The sequence below is a fragment of the Penicillium verrucosum genome (assembly GCF_028828655.1).
Source record: "Penicillium verrucosum strain IBT 35672 chromosome Unknown utg000003l_segment0_segment0, whole genome shotgun sequence".
Taxonomy (NCBI): domain Eukaryota; kingdom Fungi; phylum Ascomycota; class Eurotiomycetes; order Eurotiales; family Aspergillaceae; genus Penicillium; species Penicillium verrucosum.
In genome coordinates, this window is record NW_026643212.1 from 4,111,982 (window position 1) to 4,131,382 (window position 19,401).

Consider the following 19,401-nt stretch of genomic DNA (forward strand, 5'->3'; position numbering starts at 1 on the left):
ACATACCCATGTCCACAAACACCCACTTAGTCCTGGTCTCCCCTTCTCGTGGCGAAAACCCGCTCGGCCCGTTCCCCCCGGCTCTTCCGTTTCTCATCATCGGTGGATACAGCGCCAATCGTAGAGAATCAATCCAAGATGTGTTTCTACTAAAACCCGAGGGAAATCACGGAGTTATCCATACTGTTGGTACCATCCTGCATCCTGGGTCCCTGTCATATTCCAGCTCTCGGGTGATTGGATAGCCCGGGGAAACCGAACAAGGGTGTTTTTAAATTTTGTTTGTGGACGTTTTTTTTTTGGTTTTTTCCGGTTCCTGAGGAAAATCGGTGGCCAACGAATCTCCGCGGGAAGTATAGATCCAATCTCACAGAGCCAGCGAAGAGAGAGAGAAAGAAAAAAAAGGACCATACTGAAATCGTGTCATGAGGCCTTGCTATTAACCGGCTGCTGTTAACCGGCTGCATTCACATGCCGTTTATCAGATGCCTTCATTGACCGGATATGCATTTTTGACGTGCGTTTTTCTCTGTTTCACTCCCAACATACATACAATTCTACTTGGGACATTGACTCTTTTCTCATTTTGATGATCTGACCACTTGGGTTACATTTCAATGCCTCATCTGATACCTGCCTCATCTGAAACACACCCAAATACGGCAAGATCTAAACTATAACACAAGGACCACCTGTTGGCACTTGCGCAAGTCCTCCCGATAGATGTCGAGGCCACCGCCACAGCAATGTGGGAATTCCACACCGGAACGACCATACATCGATTCGGTCCCCCGCACTCAACACCGCGGTTCGATACCCATGCCCTATCCATACCGACATGAACCTCGACAGATTATACAGAGCTCGAGCTATGAGCGTCCTATACTCGGGGCGCCACCCATTGGCCCAAGGCTTCCTGCCTTGGTTGTTCCGGAGAGAAGTGCAGATCCACGATACATGCTCTCGTCCGACAATGCCTACATGAACACACAACCTATGCCACAAGCACTCCCACTGCGAACATACCAGCAACCCTTGGGAAGCTCTGATGCCCGCAGTTATTACAACCCATATGAAGAGAGAACATACCCAACTTCGAGCCATGCCCGTGACTATGATAGTCACCGGAGCTGGACATACGACGTGGAGTCCCAGTAAAGTCCCTCTCTTTTTGTTTCTGTCGATTGAAAACCATCTCTCTATCTGTCAGTGGTCCGTCCTGATGCGATGTCTTTGGTTTTGAGATTTTCGAATACAATCGCTCATTCCCATGTCACATCTGTGACAGGTTACACAATACAAAGGGACATTCGAACAAGAACCACATTCTGACCAACGAAATTCATATAAACACAGTAGTTCTTCCACGGCCATGCCCAGCCCCGTCTGGTCAGATAAAAGTGCTGTCACCTATCCATTCAATTCTATCTCAGCCACCACCCACCAAGACCCGAAACCACAATCCCGAAATGCGAATTACAGAATGCCACACGGCTTCGACAAACTCCTTCACCATTCACCAAAGCCACACTCACCATCACCTCCTCCTCCACCCAGACGACCATCAACCCAATCTCGGTACCATCTCCACATCCGACAACAGCCCATCGCAGCACGAGCCTGTGGCGCAGGCGACAGAGACCGCCGCCCAGTCGACCCTCCCCCAATTGTGCAGATCCTCCTTACCGACTTCGACTCCACCTCCCAAGATGACCGGGATCTCCTCCAAGACCCCCGCTTCACAATAGGCTGTCTACTATTCCCCGTCTCGCCTTCGCTGCCATGGGCCGAACCAACAGAAACACCTTCGCGCGAGCGCGATCACGACCACGATCAAGACTGGGACCGTGGTCAGAACCACGATAGAGAACGCGAACGCGAAAGAGAAAGAGAAAGAGAAAGAGAACGGGAAACAGACGGCATCGCCCGCACAGATGACAACTTCTCAACCCCATTACTATCCGGCAAAGCCTTCATGTCCCCCTTCTACGTCGACGAAGATCCAGACCCCAACTCCGCACCCGCACACCCATCCTCGGTAACCGATCCTCGTCTCGATAACCATCCTCACAATGCCTACAACCACGCCGCCTCGCGTCTCCATCAACCAGCTACGTTTTTCATTTTCGCGGATCTCTCGATTCGCTCGGCGGGTCTTTACAGGCTCCAGTTCCGATTGATGAATTGGGGTTCTGTTGAGGATACGGGGCAGTCGATGCCGATTCTTGCGGAGGCCTGGTCTGATCCGTTCCGTGTTTATCCTGCGAAGGATTTTCCTGGGATGAGGGATTCGTCGATTCTTGCCGAGGGGTTGAAGGAGCTTGGGTTTGTGGAGTTGAAGACGAGAGGGCATGGGAAGGGGAAGGGGAAGAAAAGGCGGTGATCTGTTGGGGATTCTTGTCATTTTTGTAGGGGAGAGATTCTTTTTTTCTCTTCTTCTGTTATGTTGATACTATCATACTATCATGCTTCAAATAACTTGTTAGTTTGGAGTCTGTGAATGGCTTTGTGTCGGGTTGGCATGAGGAAAGGGAGATTCTGGATTCGGGGATGAAACAGCGATGCATAACGACAGTTCTAATTTTTTATATTTTTGTTTTCTCTTTCTGTCAGTTCAAGCATGGAATAAGCGACATGAGACATGAATGCTTGGGAGCGGGGGATATATAGAAGAAAAGGTATCAATCAAGGCCCAAAAAGAAACATTGCTATGATACATAGTGGGATATAGGCAAAAAGATGTACAGAAGAGAAGAAGAAGAGATATAAACACAATATCTCTAGACCATCTAAGCAAGTCTCAAGAGCTTAGGAGGTAGACCAGGGTTGAAGGTCTGGTCTTCCCACTTTTCCCTCATCTCTGCCAGGCTCTTCTTGGACAACGAGGTAGGAAGTCCCTTTTTAGCAGTAAGCTTGTACACCTCACGGCTCTTCTCCATATTGCCATCCTCGCGGAAGAGCAGAGCCAGGATATACCCAGCCTCACTGTTCCCCTTATCAAAAGAAAGCTCGTACCAGTCCATCGCGAGCATGCGGTATGTCTCGCGATCCATCGGTTGGTTGAACAATATATAAACCCAATTCGCTATAGGTTCGAATCGTCTCAACAAGGCACTACGCGCGGCATTAGCCTCTTCCCTCTTCTTGGCGTTTCTCTCTGCTTCGGTAGTGAATTCGCCTTGAGAGGTGCGGTAATAGAAATTGGCAAGGTGAAAGCAGGCTGGAGAGTGTCCCGCCAACGCAGCGGCAGCCATGAACGTCTCGTACACCTCGTATTTATTGGGTGCCTCCGTTTCCAACGCCGAGATGGCATAATCGGTCATGGCCACTGGGTCGTGGAACTCCATGGCGGCCCGGCTCATGACCCTCTGGATTCCCGCCAGACCTTGTTCTTTCTCAACAGCAACAGCATACATCCGCCAGGGAGGATCAAAGTTATCCATCATCTTTATATCCTCCCAAAGGGGAGGGTTTTTGCGAACGGGTTGCAGATATGGTAGAATCTTCTGCTCTAGAAGCCGGGCGGCTTCTGCGTTCTCGCCACGCCAGATGAGCAGTTTGGCATATAGCATAATCGCATGAGGGAATTCATCTTTGAGAGCCAAGTCTTTGACCTTCGCTATGCACTCGGTATTCTGATAAATGTCCACACCTTCCGTACTGATATACCGGTTCACGAGTTCGACAAGGGCTCGACGCGAATTCGCTTTTGCGCAGGCGGTCAACGCCCATTGATAAATGTACTGGCCTTTCTGGAGATCCGCGAGAAGGAGAGCGATTCGATAAACGGCGTCGACATCTATCACAAAGTGCATGGTTAGTATCGAGATTTCCAATGCATATAGCCTTTCACTATATACCAATTCGAATCTTAAACTCACCTATTGAAATACTCCGAACAAGACTTGCGGAAGGGAGCTGTGAGTGCGATAGCCTGATCAACTGTTCACCCACAGACCCGAATGTCGCCATGTTGACACCCGGCGGTATGAAGATCTGATAAGTCTCATAAAGTTGGCGTGTGAATTGCTTAAACTCAGCCAACGTTGGTTCAACATGCGCAGTACAATAACTGTTCCAGAACCCATCACGGTCTAGTTTCACTCCGCCTCGGCCTACCAACACATTCCGGGGTACCCCCGCCCTCGCTTCTTTTCGAACAGATGGTGCTTTGCGAGAAGGCCTGATAGCTGATCGAGTTTGAGTGGTGTGGAAGGGTCGTTTTGAGGTAGTTGTGTTGCTATTGGTGACAGCTCGAGCGGTGCAAGCTTGCGCGCGGTGGTGGCGCAAGATATGGGCTGTCGGACAGAGAGCTTGGTGTAATTGACGCCATTGTATTGGCGAAATTAATGGTCTGGTCATTAAAAAAGAGTGCGGAGAGCAAATGGTGGAGGTAGTAGGTGAGGGGAGTGGTTTTTTTCTTTTGGTTGAAGTTCTGGAGGTCGGGAACTTCACCGCGAAGCTACTCCGATATTTAGATCTCTACCAATTTGACCATACGCCAAAACCAGTATTCAAAAGATATTTACCGATTTTAAAAGTAATAGAATAGCATCTTATATGCTAAATGCATCAATTAATCAAATGAGCCCTCTGAACCAGACGGTCTCAGAACACAATGCGTATAATGTACATTTTGCCTTGATCTGCCAGGCCAAACACAATAAATGCTCAACAAGATCTCTCAAAAGCAAGAATTCAAAGAGATGGAAAAAAGAGAGGAAAAGACCTAAAGCAGCAACATCTTCCTCGACTCTCTTCCCAATCTATCCCCTCCCCGTGCCTAAATAATACCACAGCTGTTTTACTCCATAGTAGCCTTGGCACCGAGCGCCTTGAACGTCTCGATGAGCTTCTCCGCCTCCTCCTTGGGCACAGACTCCTTCAGAATCTTGGGTGCTGACTCGACGAACTTCTTGCTGTCCACCAGCGACAGGCCGAGCATGGTCTTGATCTCCTTAATGACCTTGGGCTTGGAGGTAGGCTCGAATGACTCGAGCTTCAGGTTGAACAGCGTCTTCTCAGCGGCGGCGGGAGCAGCCTCCTCCTCCTCAACGGCAGCAGCCGCACCGGGGGCACCACCAGCGGCCATGGCGAAGCCGCCAACGGGAAGGTCGGGGATGTTCAGGCGGGTCTGTACAAAAGTGTTAATTAGCATAGTTCAGACAAATACCTCAATTGAGTAGACTGATGATGTAGATAGAGAGATATATGCAGGGTTCGCATGTCTCGTTTGGAAATCCATTGGTTATGTGTAGATTGTGTAGATTGTCAAACACACCTTCAAGCTAGACACCAGATCGGCAGTCTCGAGCAGAGTCAATGTGCTGATCTGGTCGACAATTTGGGAGATCTTGGGGTTGGTGGCAGCATCAGGAGCTGCCTGGGTGGATTCGGATCGCCGGCTGCTGGGTGTGCGACGGGCTGTGAGGTATGTAGCGGAGGTCGCGATGCGCAGGGAGGACGGGCGGACGGAGCCGGAGAGCTGTCTGGCGCAGCGGGCTGCGGCCTGGGTGGAGAAGGACATGGCGGAGGTGAGAAAGAGGCGGGAAGCTCGAGAGAAAGGGGAATTAGAGCAAAGTGGTGGGGATTGGAATCGCGGCTCGTTGATATCAAGACCGAAAGGAAACACTTGAGGAAAATCTGGGAGTAACACGTGATGTATGATGCCTCAGGCATATATGTCTATCTATCAGGCCAACAACATTACACATCCATCCATGGATCATATATTTGATTAGGTCATCATGTTTTAGTACAAAACATAACAACATAGTTATTCACGACTACTATAGATGGTATCTAAATATAGGGAATTCTAAGAGATACATTCATTCCTATATACCAAATGTATGGAGGCCCCTGACACCAATGTATATTGTCTTCCTCTCCACTGTATGTCTCATGCAAAGGATTTTATGCCCGTTTCAGCCGGTACCTCAAGCGGAAATCCAGCGCCAATACCGAACCGTCAGTGCCATATGTATTGATAGAAGTAGTTATATGACGAGGATCGCAAGTATAACGTTGACTGTAAAGGAAGGTGTAAAAGTAAGTGCGCCAATACCATTTGATTCAGTACTTGTTTCATTCATGAGAGTGACCACAGTCGAGTTGAAACTTGGTAAGAGTTCTATACTTATTCGCGGGATTATAAGATGAAAGTTGGTTTTTAAGTGAGTTGGATAATACTGCGGAGGTTGCCTAATAATGGGATCACCGTACTATTGTCGGAAATGGTTTGTAGTGCCAATTGTATAGCAGCCATTTTGGGTTACTTTTCATTGCAGAAGAAAGTGAGAGTCAGTCTATAACGTATGGTTCTCAAAAAGCATATCATCGTATGAAGATCTATAGGCTTCATATTATCAAACAACATCCAGACCCTCATCGCTCCTTTTTTTAAAAAAAAATTTAGTCCTGGTCCCAATCACCTCCACCCTGCGGAGGCTTAGGGCCACCTGCCTGTCTCGAGACAATGATCTGGTCGACGCTCAGCACCGTCCGGGCAGACTCACTGGCCAGACGGATCGCAGACATCTTTGTAGCCATAAGATCCAGAATACCCTCCTCGACAGTGTCCAAAGTGCCGTCGGAGTCACCAATCTCAAGGTCCACACCTGTAGTCCAGTATGGTTCCTCATCTTCAGACGAGCTGCCTTCTTCCTCATCCTCCTCGGCAGATGACTCGCCAGGAGCAGTGGTGCGGTGGTGTGCGGTGTACAGACGCGAGAGAACCTCGGTGGCATCGAGACCGGCAGACTCGGCGAGTGTGCGGGGGACGACCTCGAAGGCCTCGGCGAACTTGCGGATGGCGTACTGGGGCAGACCGGGGGTTCGGTCGGCGAAGTTGGAGATGCGCTCGATGAGCTCGATCTCAGTAGCACCGGCACCGGGCACGAGACGAGGGTCCTTGGTGATGGCCTTAACGACGTTGACGCCGTCGTCGATGGCACGCTCGACATCCTCGAGGTGGTTCTGGGTGGCACCGCGCAGGACAATGGTTGCTGTGCGGGTGATGGCGTTGACATCCTCCTGGCGGAAGACGGTCACTCGGTCACCGCCAATCTCGGTGGTCTCGACAATGTCGATCTGGCCCATCTCGTCGGGCATGGGGGCACCCAGGCGAGCCAGAGGCGTGGCACCGACAACGCGGCATAAGCGGCGGAGCTCGAACTTGGACAGAATCTTAATAACAAGGATGTTGAAACGGTTGAGGTAGTGCATGGCCAAGTCGCCAACAGTGGAGCCGGCAACGACCACACGGAGGCCGGAGTCGTAGAGTTCCTTAATGGCAACCTCCAGACGATCCTCCTCACCCGTGGTGAAGTCCATCATCTCCTGGGCATTCTTCAGGAGAACTGTGCCCTTGGTCTCGGTCTGACTGATATCGATGGGGCAGCTGAAAACGCCGACCTTGGCCTTGGTGGCCTTCTTGATAGTTCCATCGGGTTCCCGGGGGAAGACCATACCCTTCACCACCTTCGACTGTTCCAAGCTACCACCCATAATCTTAACGACGCGCACGTTGTCAACGTTGAAGTTAAGGGGGTTCTTGGGCAACACAGCCAGAACCGCCTCCGCAACCAACGCAGCCAAAGTATCCTCCGTGCCGGACTGCTTAGAGGCCACCACTGTGCGGAGAGCCTTGCTCAATTCTGTTGCCGATTGCATATCCTGGAGTCTGTCGACCTCGAGCTCTAGACGGAATCAGAAACAATTCCCTCATTTGTATATCGATAAAACCAATCATGAAAGGGGAATAACATACCCTCTAGAACGGACAAGGCAAAGTTCTGAGCCTTCTCGTATCCGGAAACAATATCACTCGTCTTGAGGCCCATACGGATCAACTCCTCTGCCTTCTTCAACAATTCACCGGCCAACACAATAACCAAGTTCGTACCATCGCCCATCTCCGCATCCTGCTGCTGACTCGCCATCACAAGCAGCTTAGCAGCGGGGTGAACAACATCCAACTCACGAAGAATCGTAGCCGCGTCGGAGGTCAGAATCATCTTTTGCAGGTGGTTGATGACGATCTTGTTGCGGCCATAGGGGCCCAGGGAAGTCTGGACGGTTCCTGAGATAGCCTGGCAGGCTTCGATGTTACGGATAACGGCTCCATCTTCGGCATCGTGGCTGTAAGGCAGGGAAAAGAGATCAGTCAATTGCTTTGCTTCTTTTTTGGAGGGGCGCCAGATAAGGAGGTCCCTATTTGCGGTGGGTTTTCGGGCTCCCCGACTTTTCGAACTCACCTCTGGTACCCGGGCTTGAAGAGCCCCGCCTGGGAGGGACCGGGAATTGATAGTGACATGATATTAGGTCGCGTCCGAATGAGATGCGACTGGGATATCAAAAGGGTTAAATGTGAAGGAGTGGATGGAGCTGTTGTGCCGGGCAATTTTTGGAGCTGCGGTGGTGGGTTTGCTCGGTTTGCACGAGGGGGAGCCCACCAGTTGTCCAGGTGCTTGGCATTCTGACTATACAACATACTAGATCAACCATAATACAATCTTTAACCCTTCTATTTTTTTTATATATGTTAATTGCTTCTTTTATCTTTCATGAATGTTTATTACTACATTGGTTAATGCTATTATACAGGTAATGTCAATGTATTATCGACTTCGATGCTCTGTTCATCATCTCAAATGCGAGACATGCGAATTATAAGCAGTTCGGAAACCAGGCACTAGAGATTAGAGATGTTAGCAATTCAGTATATGAAACAAAGAAATAAAGCTCTTACTGTATCCTTTGACGGAGCTGCATCCATTCTCCTCGTAGATTGCTTCGGCCTTGTCAAGCCTATTTGGTCGAATTAGTAACAAATAAGTCAACACAGGAGAGAAGGTCGTACCATCCTTGAATGGTCTCCATTCGGTTGTAACTCTACTAGTGAGTTAGTTATGATCCATTTATAGGCATTTTCCAAACCTACCGATGGGTGAGTAGACATAAACTGCGGAGGAGCCTGTTTCTCCTGTTCATGCATGCGAGCCCATCTAGGAATTATCAGCAAAGGCCGAAACGCTGCCTATTCTATCACGTTGACTTACAGATTGACAGCTGCCTTGGGGTTAAAACAGGCTTTGGACATCATCACTGGCGACAATCGTTAGCGATATAATCGCAAGTTGATTTATCCTCAACTTCGGGGTTCATACTCAATCCGATGTTGTCTGCTTCAGCCTGTAGATAGAAATTAGCCAAGTGAGCATATAGTAAAACCAAAAAAAAAAAAACCATACCTCTTGCGTTCGCGAGTTCGGCAAGCTATACATCAGATTCAAAAGGAAAGAAGAAAACTGCCCGGAGACATCGAACAAGAAAGAGATAGCGAACACAGCTCCCAGTGTGATGAAACTGTTGCTCATACGTTCTGCGGGATGATGAGCCACAACATGAGCAATCTCATGTCCCAGCACCGCAGCCAAGCCATCCTCATCTTTGCAAATGGGCAAGATACCCGTGTAGACGAATACCTTTCCTCTAAGCAAAGCAAAACAGTGTTAGCCATATCCACAACAACCATAGAACCCAAGCATCAACACCACAAACCCAGCAAAAGCTTACCCAGGAAGCACAAAAGCATTAACCATTCCATCATCCTTGATAACATGAACCTTCCAATCAGCACCTTCAATAGCCACCTGCGGGATCAACTGCTGCAGCACGCCATCAACCATACGAGTAAGAGGATGGTTATGGGGCAAGATCTTCCCACGCTCGGCACTGAGAACCTCGCGGTAACTCTCTTCGCCCATGTTGAGCTCCTGATGACGAGAGACACAGTTGAACCGTCGTCGACCGGTCATCTCCACTATCTCCGTGTTGTATAGATAAAGTCCAGATATCCCCACGCCAATCGCAACAAAGTGGTGTGGTTTTGCATTCTGCACTAAGCGGAAGACGATAGGTTGGCGAGCGCTGCCTCGGAATCGATTGTATTGGTTCTGTCTTTGTTGGTAGGGGGACTGGCGGTTTGAGAAGAAGGTGCGCCGGTTGCTTGGGGAAAGTGTGCGAAATGAGAGTTGTGATTGGGGTTGGGGATGTCGTAGAGGCGTGATCTGAGAGTGCATAGAGGTAGGCCAACGAGTAAAAATTCGAGGCCCTGCAGTATTGTATGAGCGTGATGTTTGAGCTGCTAGTGAGGCGGCCTTGGGGTGAATGGAGGGCTTCGGCGATAAGGAAGGATATGCGCATGCGCTGCGGAAAGCGCGCGCCATAGCTTGACGAAGCATGGTTGAGAGCCTGTATTGTCCCTTATGCAACGGTTATCAAGAAGAGAATTCAAGAACTTGCAACGGATTTGGGTAAACCACACCTCTCCGGGGAAGTTGCAAGTTGAAGGTTGAACTGAGAGCTACACGGCGATAAGCAGCCACCTTCCCCATTCTTCGTGACCGGCCTGGGAGCAACGTCATGTCGGACCTCCAAAATCCCCACTCTACCGCCTACAATATACATACCTACATACCAAATAGTTAACTAGTTAACCTATAACCTCTGCCACTTCTTGGCGTTCTCTTTCCGTGTTAGTGCTTAGACCTTGCCGCTTTTTTGCTCACTGAGCATTACATAAGCAAACTGACCTGCTCACTGAGCCTGAGCTGAGCCAAGGGGTGAGCGGCCTAAGTAAGCTACATCAATAAAATGCAACACGCTAGTACCATCACGTACAACCCTCCTCTTTGAGATGGGCCCCATCGTCTATCAAAAAAGCCTGGCATGATCAACATGATCATTAATCCAGATAAACTGAATGCAGTCTTACTTGGCCACCCAATCAGCATTGCTTCGCGAAATGAACGAATCCCCCCAAAGCTACCCGAGTCTACCAATGTCTTCGCTCGGAAGCAACGAGATTCAAAAGATCCTCGGTTTGAGACTAATGATAGGAAACTCGGACACTGAACTGAAAGATATTCAACCAATCTCCCTGCCTCCTAAACTACATGAGTACACTCAAGAACCCGAGTGAGAGTTAACTAACTTGACCTAGGAAAACATTTTTCACGAATCCGAAACGCTGTTGGTGATGCACCAAATAACGAGGCTCACAATCGATTCACGCTGAATGAGTTGATCTTCTACGCACATGAGCACGTATACGGGCGACTAAGTATGCCACCGGTATATAGTTAGTTAGTTTGTTTGCTACAACTGAGCAATGTTTAGATGGTCTTAGCAGGGTATATAACCCCTACATTTCTAGTTTAATCAAACAACAATTTTCTTCCTCTGCTTTCTCCCACACCCAGTAGTATTTACTACAACAGTATTCTATAAAGATTCACTCACCCCTAAACTAGCGGCCAAGAGATCTACCAATCTTCTTCAGATTCAATTCAGATTTACTTTACTTTAGTAGAAATTAACATTATAATCCAGGTATTTAGACATCTTTAAGCATCTACAACATTAGTGGATCTAAATTACTGGCAATATAAACCAATGACAGAGTTATGTGCCGGTAGCATCCTTACTCGCCCGTAAAGAAGGCGGTAAGGAAATTGGCGGTAAGATAATAACCAATGAGAGAGTTATGTTTGGATGGTCCCTTTGGTCACCCGTATGTTGTATACTATCTCGCCTTCGCATTCGAAACTTCCCTCCACTCAGACGCATTCCCACGAGAGTTCCAGAGAGTCCAGAAAATCGAAGATCAGCTTCCATATGAAGGACAAAGACATTGTGATGATGGAAGAATTTTGACGAAATTATATTGGGATACAAACACGCTCAAGCATGGCAAGAGTTATCGAATGCCCTTCTATGCCTATCGTTAGAAGGTTATAGAATTCAAGTCCAAAGTTGGGGGGAGAGCTATGTCCCCGTGATATGAATGCAGAGGTGGATTGGACCGAGGCTACATAGATTCATACTAGCTTCACAAGTGAATTATAGCTTTAAGTTATCCATACTTTATCCAGTAGCATAACTACTCCGAGCTCCAAGTCGCTCACCATATCTTCAAAGAACAATAGGTACCGGGCGGCCTATAACAACAGCAATAATAGCAAGCATCGTAGTCCCCCATCCATAGTCCAACGAGTAATACATCCTTGGACCGAAAAGAGGAAATCTAAACCCTCACTGAGCGCTCACTGATCGTTCATTGGAGATCACTGGTTTATCACGTGGTGTATTTGAGCCCGGACTAAAATCTACTTAGTGAGCCTGACTCTGAGCGCCCTCATAAAAGCGGCAGCTAAGATAGGAAAGCCCCGGCAGAGGAAATCAAGTACGTATAGCTACCTAAGTATGAGGATATCCTTAGTTTTTTCTTCAAATCCAGTCAGATCTCTTGGCTATATATGTAGTTTACTGTTCCTCTGGTGTACCATAAATTCTCACAATATGTACATAGCCAGGCCCGCGAGTCGATCCACTCAAGATATTTGGCTGAAAAGCAAAGGACAATTTCAATGAGATGGGTATGTACTAATTCAAGGCAACTAATAACTAGGCTAGATGTATAAAAAAACATTTGAAAGATGATAAAATCCGGTAAATCGTCATATGTCCAAACAAGTTAAAAAGGAAAACCGATAAAACCTCATCCCACCAGCGCACCATAGCCGAGAGCGTCAGAGCAATTACATAGAAACAGAGATGTTATGTCCAAATACAGCGGAAACATATCAAGAACAACCTTGGAAAGCCCCTGGTATCATGTTGCGTAGTCATGGGAACAAAGTGGTATCATAGGGATGGCAAAAGAAACCGCAAAGGGGGGAAAAAAGCAAAGGGGAAATAATACGTAGACTCGATATGTAAAAGTCGGGAATATGACACAATGGAGAGCGTTTCAAAAATCAAAAATTAGGGCGGGATAAAAAAAAGAAGAAAAAAAAGAGGCGCTGAGTTGTAGAGAGTTGACTCCCTACTCCTCCGTCAAAGCGTCATCACCGGTTTCGCGCCAGTCTTGGGATCGCTCCGTCAACCGACGCACACCGGAGACACGCTCGGCCCAGTGAGCCTCGGATGGAGTGCGGAAGGTATAGGCACGCTGTGAGGAGATCACACCAATGCTCTGTAGCACTGCTTTGCGTGAATCACGCCCGAAGACTGCCGGGTGGTTGATCCACTCCAGGGAGGATTCCAGATCTGCGTTCAGAGCAATCATCGTCTGAGCATCGACTGCGGAAGGCGGTGTAATGGTGTTGGTGTCGGATGCGGATGAATGAGTTCCGCCGAAGCCAGACGATTTGGGAGAAGTGGCCGAGACAGGGGTGCCGTCACGGCTGTCGGCCTCGCTGTCGGGCCGGGAAGCACCCGGGGGCAGAGGTGGCAGGCCACCTTTGCCTAGGCCCTTGAGAATGCTGCGGGTTTCGTTGAGGAGATGCATCGCGCGATCATGCTGGCCGCGGGAAACCAGAGTGAGAGCACGGGTCAGCATGTCGGAAGTGAGTAGTTCCATGCGACGCTGCACGATCGAGGGGTGGGGAGGAATTAGAGGGGTCGAGGATCGATGGCCCTTAGCCCGAGGGTTAGGGGGCAGCATGGTAATGGCCAGGAGTGAAGGGCGGGGGGAGTGGGTAAGATGGCCATCGCGGAGCAGGTCGCCGTAGGTGAGATCAGCCTGGATCAATGGGACTTCTTCAACACTCAACACTCGTGTCTCGTCGCCATCGGAACCACCGCCGAGAGCCTCCAGTCCGGAAACTAGGCTTTCCCACGGATCTTGCGGCATGTTGTCCTGCGTGGCGTTGTCGGGCTGGATGACAAGTTGAACCAAGACGTCGCGCTTGTCACCGAATCGGAGATCACCCAGTGCGGCTTCGGCATCTTTGCCAGTTGCACGTTTCGTGGTGTGAAGAGCGCCGCTAATCTTGACAAACTTGGCGGGTGACCCTTCAGGTAGGCGGAGCTTCAACTTGACGTTTTGATGAGAGGTTGTCTGCAGCGCGCCTAGGCATCCAGCAACACATTCTCGCAACATCATCCAATCCTTCACGTACGAGTAAGATCCCTTGGTGCGAGTAGACAACTCAATCATGGTATCGGGCTTGTGGGTCAATCCAAGACCAAACGAGTGGATGCTGACCTTGGCAGCTTCCGCGCGGGAAACCACGAAATCAACGCTTTCGGGGTCGGAGATAGAAGAATCACTGATCAAAAGAATGGTCGAGACGGGGTTGTTGAATTTGCGCTGCATCAGAAGATCCATGGCGACATTAGCACCTTCAACCACGTCTGCACGGAGACTCTTTTGGCCAACCGGCCGGATCGATTCAAGGATCTTGGGCCATCCAGCCCAGGACTTTGTGGTCATACCAACCAGGGGCACACCTCCACCACTCGAGCCAAAGGTTACCAGGCCCATCCGGTCCCGAGACCCCAGATTCTGCACGAGGAATTTCAGGGCATCACGCAGGAGAGTAATCTTCAAGCCTTGCATAGACGAGGATACCGGAATGACCACGACAAGATCGAGGGGAATATGAACAGTATTGATTGCAGGGAATTCTGCATCATGGTTGGTGTAGTCGGGGTTGGTGTAGTCTGTAATGGCGGTATTGATGGACTTTCCTGCGCCGTAAGACGAATTGATAGAAGCCTGTCGTTGGATTCCACGGCTACCGCGGTAGTCATCTTCTTCTGCCCCCGAGTTGTCGTAATCATAGTCATTGTGGCGTGAAATGGCCTCTGGGTGCAAATCGATCAAAGACCGACGCCACGTTTCAAGCTGGTTGCGATTCTGGAAGCGAAGATAGAAACAGGGCAGCTCGGCGACAGAAAGGTTCAAGGAGAGAATAGGTTCATCTTGCGAGATCTCAATGGACTTCAAATGCTTCTTAATCAAAATTGAGCCCTTGAGACTGCAACGAGCAGGCTTGCGTCGCCCGCTCGCATCGAATTGGGGGTCAGCTGATTTCTTCTCCTTGACACAGATAAGCATCTCTCCGAAGAGATAGCATTCCAACTCCTGCCAGGAATCCCGATCTTTGCCCACGCGCATGTGTCCGTGGAGGCGCAGCTTGCCAAACCGTTGGAACTCGAGACCGTGCCAATTGTCCACCCGGTTGCGCAATTCCTCAGCCACTTCTTCCATATTCTCCGTTGGTTCATACTGGATCGATCGCGCATCCGGTGCAACAAATCGTCCCGTATATGGCGGCTCATCCGGCTGCGACTGGCCCGAAGGTGTATGTCGTAAGTCATCTAGGTCAGGACGCCAATTGGCATCTTGCACTTCGACCGTAATCAGACAGGTGAGGGTCTGCTGTTGGCGGGATCGGTTCATGGTCGGAAACTCGCTTCGGACAGTGACCATCGGGGCGGGAATGGGATTCTTGGCGACCTTAGGGCGAGGACTGAGATCCGACTCCATGGCCTGAACATCGTAATCATGGCGCCGTCCGCTGCTAGTGTGCTGGCCTTCACTGTAATCACCTGAGGATCCGGCCGCGCTGCCATTCCGGGAGTGGGGTTGACGAGGATTAGAGCCCACGGTCAATCGCTCTACGCGCTCACGCTGGCTGCTAGTATCCCGACTATCTCGTCGATTATAGGATAAATCTCTCGAAGGGTTGTAGGATGGTTCTTTTGCTGGGGGGTTGTAGGATGGCTCCCTCGTTGAGGTGTAAGCTGGTGGCTCTCGGGTACCCGAGGTGTAGCGACTGCCGGAATCACTCGGTGCTCGTCGACTGGACTGCTCCCATGGAGTGGGTGCTGTCAAGCCACTGCGTACTGTAGCGGTATCATTCGACGTCACTGAGCGAACGATATTACTGATTTTCTCTGGGTAAAAAAAAAAAATCACATTAGCATTCTGGGTCCCTCTGAACCCCGCACGAGGAACATACCGATATCCAATACATTTCCACCTCGACTTGTGTCCAAAGCCAATGGCGCATTGCAGCTTGGGCAATCTTGTCCATCGCATTCCCGCAGAAATTGGTAAAAGCAGGCCTCGTGGGAGACATGGGAGCAAGAGAGTTGCAGAATACGCTCGCCGCGTAGGGTATGCTCCAGGGGTTCCTCACAGACGGCGCATTCACTCCCGACAAAGGTCCTCTCCCTCCGTGTGTGAGTGCGATCTACCTCCATTGGGCCTGTTGTCCGTCCCGATCTTGAGTGAAATGATGTTCGTGAGCGATTTGAATGCGCAGATTGACCAACACGTTCTGGGTAAGCCGAATTAATCGATGCGAAAGCCGAGGGTGCTCTTGACCGGGTGATATCGGTCTGGTTGGAAAGACTGCTGCTAGGCCGGTCTAGCACGCCTCGAGTTAATGAACGAAACGAACGAAGAGGTGAACGCGAGGATGATTCTGGCTGCGATTGAAATTCTGTACGTCACAGGTATCTGGTTAGCAAGGTGGGGTGGCCTTTGAAGACTAATGGCAGATTGGGCCTCTTTTGTAGGAACTGGAGGTTTGCAAGTGTGGATATAAGAAAAGAAAAGAAAAAAAGCCCCAAACAACACTCAGGGGAGGGTCGTTTTATTCCGACCTGCCCCATGAGGCATCTAGAACAGGCCACAATAGGTCTCAGATCTAGGACATTTGGTCCAAGACTAGATATGCTGATATTGATAGAGAGACACTTACTTTTGGACTTTCTGGACCGACCTAGGAGACCCAGCTCAGATAGAGGATGTTGAGTTGAGTCGTTCCCAGAGTTGTCCTCCGATCTAGGTGAACGTTTCCACATCGACTCAAAGGGAACAAAGAGGTGGGGGGGGAAGAAGGGAAAAAAACAAGGCGAAAGGAGATGTCCAAAAAAGCAAACCAAATGTAATCAAAAAAAATAAGGCCAAATACAAATACTAAAGCCAAAATAATTAGAAACAATTAAAAATAACTAAACCCAAATAATTAACGGGGCGTTCAAAGTGTACGGAGTATACGAAGTATACAAGAGAAGAGATTGGAGAGATGGAGCTGAACAGGGGCGTAAAAAAAAAGTATATCACACGTTTAAAGTGGACACATGCTAAGGTAAAACAGAAAATGAAAAAAACCCCAAAAAAAAAAAACCAAATTGAAAAATATTGGTCAGATCGTACTAGTACAATAGTCTCCAGTCTGAACCATGGATATATGAAAAAGGTGGAGATCCCCTGAGATATTATTTTAAATTTCTTTTTTTTTTTTACAGTTACTGTGTTATTACACCCCTTATTATATAGTTATCTTTTTATATACCTAGGTAGTTATAACTATACTATATAACTAGTTATACTATGTAGTGAGCGAGTTAGATAGATGTAAATAGTAGAGTGCAGAGTGTATACATACTTACCTCGGTACTTCAATGCAATTCTACCTCGGAGTTGTCATCGGATATCCGATCGGTCTTTACCCTTGGAATCCATTAAGGGATCTGATCCTGAAATCGGAATATTTTTAATTTCCATATGGAGTGTCTCCATATATACGGAGGACATAAATTAAATTAGATTATAACCTTTTTTTTTACTTAACTATTAACTTCTTCTTCTGGCTTTTAGCTCCATGACTTTAAATTTCGGGTTTCTTCCCACTGGCTTCCCATTTATATCTTTTCCATGGACTTTCAACCCTCAAATAGTTCGGCAAATCCGCCAACCTTGGGAGTTTCCTCCAGTCGTTCCAAGAAACCGTGAAACTTGGGAAAGAAATCAGGATCCGTGAGTGTTGATAACAAGGTTTGCAAGTGCATTTACTTCGGACACTGATTATCGGCAACTCACGTGATCTTACGCGGCTCATTGATCCACTAATCCATTATCCCCACTCCATATTGCCCTAAGGACCACGCTCCTGGAAACCAACCTTGGAAATTTTCACGGTGGCTCCAAACGGCTTTCCATGTCAGTCCCAAGGTTGTTTGGCTCTGCAGAAGGATTCTGGAAACCTTTCGGAGACTTATTTTCTTCTTATCAGCGGGAAATCCTTCTGCAATGACGCCATTTCTCTTCAACCATTCCAAGGGTTACTTACCCCAGCTTCAATTTCCAGTCGATTAACCCCTACTATCTATGATCGACATCCGGATCAACAAAAATTGGTCCTTGGCTTCGGACTGAACGGGGTGGCGTCTAGATACCTCCGGAGTCTTGACGATCGCCCTTTCCATGGACTACCTGGGTACGGACTCCAACGGAGGTTTTTATGCCATAGCTAAGCAACATGCCACCTGGGCAACTTGGGTCAACCAGAAAAAGACTTGGCCTAATTGATCTACCTCGCCTTCAATTTGAGCTCCTGGTTTCTCTCGCGTCCGCATTTGACAGCGGGTCTATTGTTTTTCGTCCCACTCATTAGCGCTTAACCAACTGCCCCAGAAATAGGAGAGGCGAGATTAGGAGAAATTAGTTTGCATAGTATGTACTGTTGCCAGGGTGGATGCAAATGTCGTTTGCACTACGGTGGATACACCCCTGTGTATTTTGGGGGTACTGCAGACTGCCTGTACTCGCTTTAGTTACATCTCTGTTGTGTCAGGATTCTGGATTGTTAGAGGAATTGCCAATGAGTAGCTCTGTATCAATTGATATACAACATTGCTAGATGACGATTGGCAACGTCTTCCCCCTTTTGAGGTGGGGTTTTGATATTGGATCTGTCACAAACTATGTACGCCCTCCCCGCCCCCTGCCCTGCTGCCCTGCAGGTCAGGCGTCGGAGAATTACCATGCACGGAATACAGAGTACAAAGAACGGTCAGAGAATGGAGTTGACTCGTAACAAATTCTTGTTCGGCCCTAGAGCTGTCAAGTCTAGGCATATAGAGATGACTACGGAGTACCCCTATCCGACAGGTCAATGGGCTACCTTGGTCTAGACCGTAGAATTAGTATGTTGTATATCCAGGTACTCCGTATTCTTTCTGCAATCTTGCAATAATACTCCATACAATCCATGTATGTACGCTTTACATATAAATAACGCGCATAGATCACTGAATGATCATCGCCGTTGAAAGTTTCCAGAGCGGAGAGTTGTAATGTAAATAATGTAAATACAGTCTAACTCATTTGGGGTGATCCTTTACTCCGTACCTCCTTTCAATTCTGCAGGAGAGCACATCGTCAAACCAGTGTTTCAGAGTTCAAACTGGTCGCTTTGAAGAAAATAATAATAATAATAATTTACCCTGTCATAAGTAGGAAGTGATACAATCACATCCATACAATAACTAACTAACTAGTTACAGCATTCCTAGTTAGTTACTCCATAACTAGTTAACTAGTTACTAACTATAGTTACTTACTCCCGCAGTTACTAGATTTAGAAATCCAACCTTTTAATCCTTTGACAGTTGAATGTAGTTGTGTGCATATTTACATTGTAGGTCTCATTGGCTGGGCAGATACCCGTACATACAATATAAGAGACTCGACACGTTTTAGTCGATGTAGATCGCAGCTCTCCAGCTCCAGACGAGGATATAGATCATTTC

At 48.4% G+C, this 19,401-nt stretch overlaps 7 protein-coding genes across 7 annotated transcripts; 2 read left to right on the top strand and 5 right to left on the bottom strand.

Moving 5' to 3' along the window:
- Nucleotides 1–723: 723 nt before the first annotated feature.
- Nucleotides 724–1,158, top strand: N7516_009163 (uncharacterized protein; the record flags this gene model as incomplete). Its single annotated transcript, XM_057221882.1, has 1 exon — nt 724–1,158. The coding sequence occupies one exon, from the start codon at nt 724–726 to the stop codon at nt 1,156–1,158; it is 435 nt and encodes a 144-aa protein (XP_057072154.1).
- A 214-nt stretch (nt 1,159–1,372) lies between these two features.
- N7516_009164 (velvet factor family protein) lies at nt 1,373–2,383 on the top strand (the record flags this gene model as incomplete). Its single annotated transcript, XM_057221883.1, has 1 exon — nt 1,373–2,383. One exon carries the CDS (start codon nt 1,373–1,375, stop codon nt 2,381–2,383), a length of 1,011 nt encoding a protein of 336 aa, XP_057072155.1.
- Nucleotides 2,384–2,789: 406 nt separating this feature from the next.
- On the bottom strand, nt 2,790–3,972 carry N7516_009165 (uncharacterized protein; the record flags this gene model as incomplete). Its single annotated transcript, XM_057221884.1, has 2 exons — nt 2,790–3,799; nt 3,882–3,972. The coding sequence occupies 2 exons, from the start codon at nt 3,970–3,972 to the stop codon at nt 2,790–2,792; spliced, it is 1,101 nt and encodes a 366-aa protein (XP_057072156.1).
- An 832-nt stretch (nt 3,973–4,804) lies between these two features.
- On the bottom strand, nt 4,805–5,527 carry N7516_009166 (mitochondrial 54S ribosomal protein bL12m; the record flags this gene model as incomplete). Its single annotated transcript, XM_057221885.1, has 2 exons — nt 4,805–5,134; nt 5,282–5,527. 2 exons carry the CDS (start codon nt 5,525–5,527, stop codon nt 4,805–4,807), a joined length of 576 nt encoding a protein of 191 aa, XP_057072157.1.
- Nucleotides 5,528–6,414: 887 nt separating this feature from the next.
- Nucleotides 6,415–8,494, bottom strand: N7516_009167 (chaperonin-containing T-complex subunit CCT8; the record flags this gene model as incomplete). Its single annotated transcript, XM_057221886.1, has 3 exons — nt 6,415–7,700; nt 7,772–8,142; nt 8,259–8,494. 3 exons carry the CDS (start codon nt 8,492–8,494, stop codon nt 6,415–6,417), a joined length of 1,893 nt encoding a protein of 630 aa, XP_057072158.1.
- A 151-nt stretch (nt 8,495–8,645) lies between these two features.
- Nucleotides 8,646–10,247, bottom strand: N7516_009168 (M48 family metallopeptidase; the record flags this gene model as incomplete). The annotated part of the gene is made up of 8 exons (XM_057221887.1): nt 8,646–8,695; nt 8,753–8,811; nt 8,864–8,895; nt 8,945–9,008; nt 9,063–9,108; nt 9,171–9,195; nt 9,255–9,495; nt 9,580–10,247. The coding sequence occupies 8 exons, from the start codon at nt 10,245–10,247 to the stop codon at nt 8,646–8,648; spliced, it is 1,185 nt and encodes a 394-aa protein (XP_057072159.1).
- Nucleotides 10,248–12,892: 2,645 nt separating this feature from the next.
- On the bottom strand, nt 12,893–16,678 carry N7516_009169 (VWA and PH domain-containing RING finger protein; the record flags this gene model as incomplete). Its single annotated transcript, XM_057221888.1, has 3 exons — nt 16,566–16,678; nt 15,819–16,304; nt 12,893–15,753 (listed from the first exon to the last, which is right to left on the bottom strand). Exons 1-3 carry the CDS (start codon nt 16,666–16,668, stop codon nt 12,893–12,895), a joined length of 3,450 nt encoding a protein of 1,149 aa, XP_057072160.1. The 5' UTR covers nt 16,669–16,678.
- Between the last annotated feature and the right edge of the window lie 2,723 nt (nt 16,679–19,401).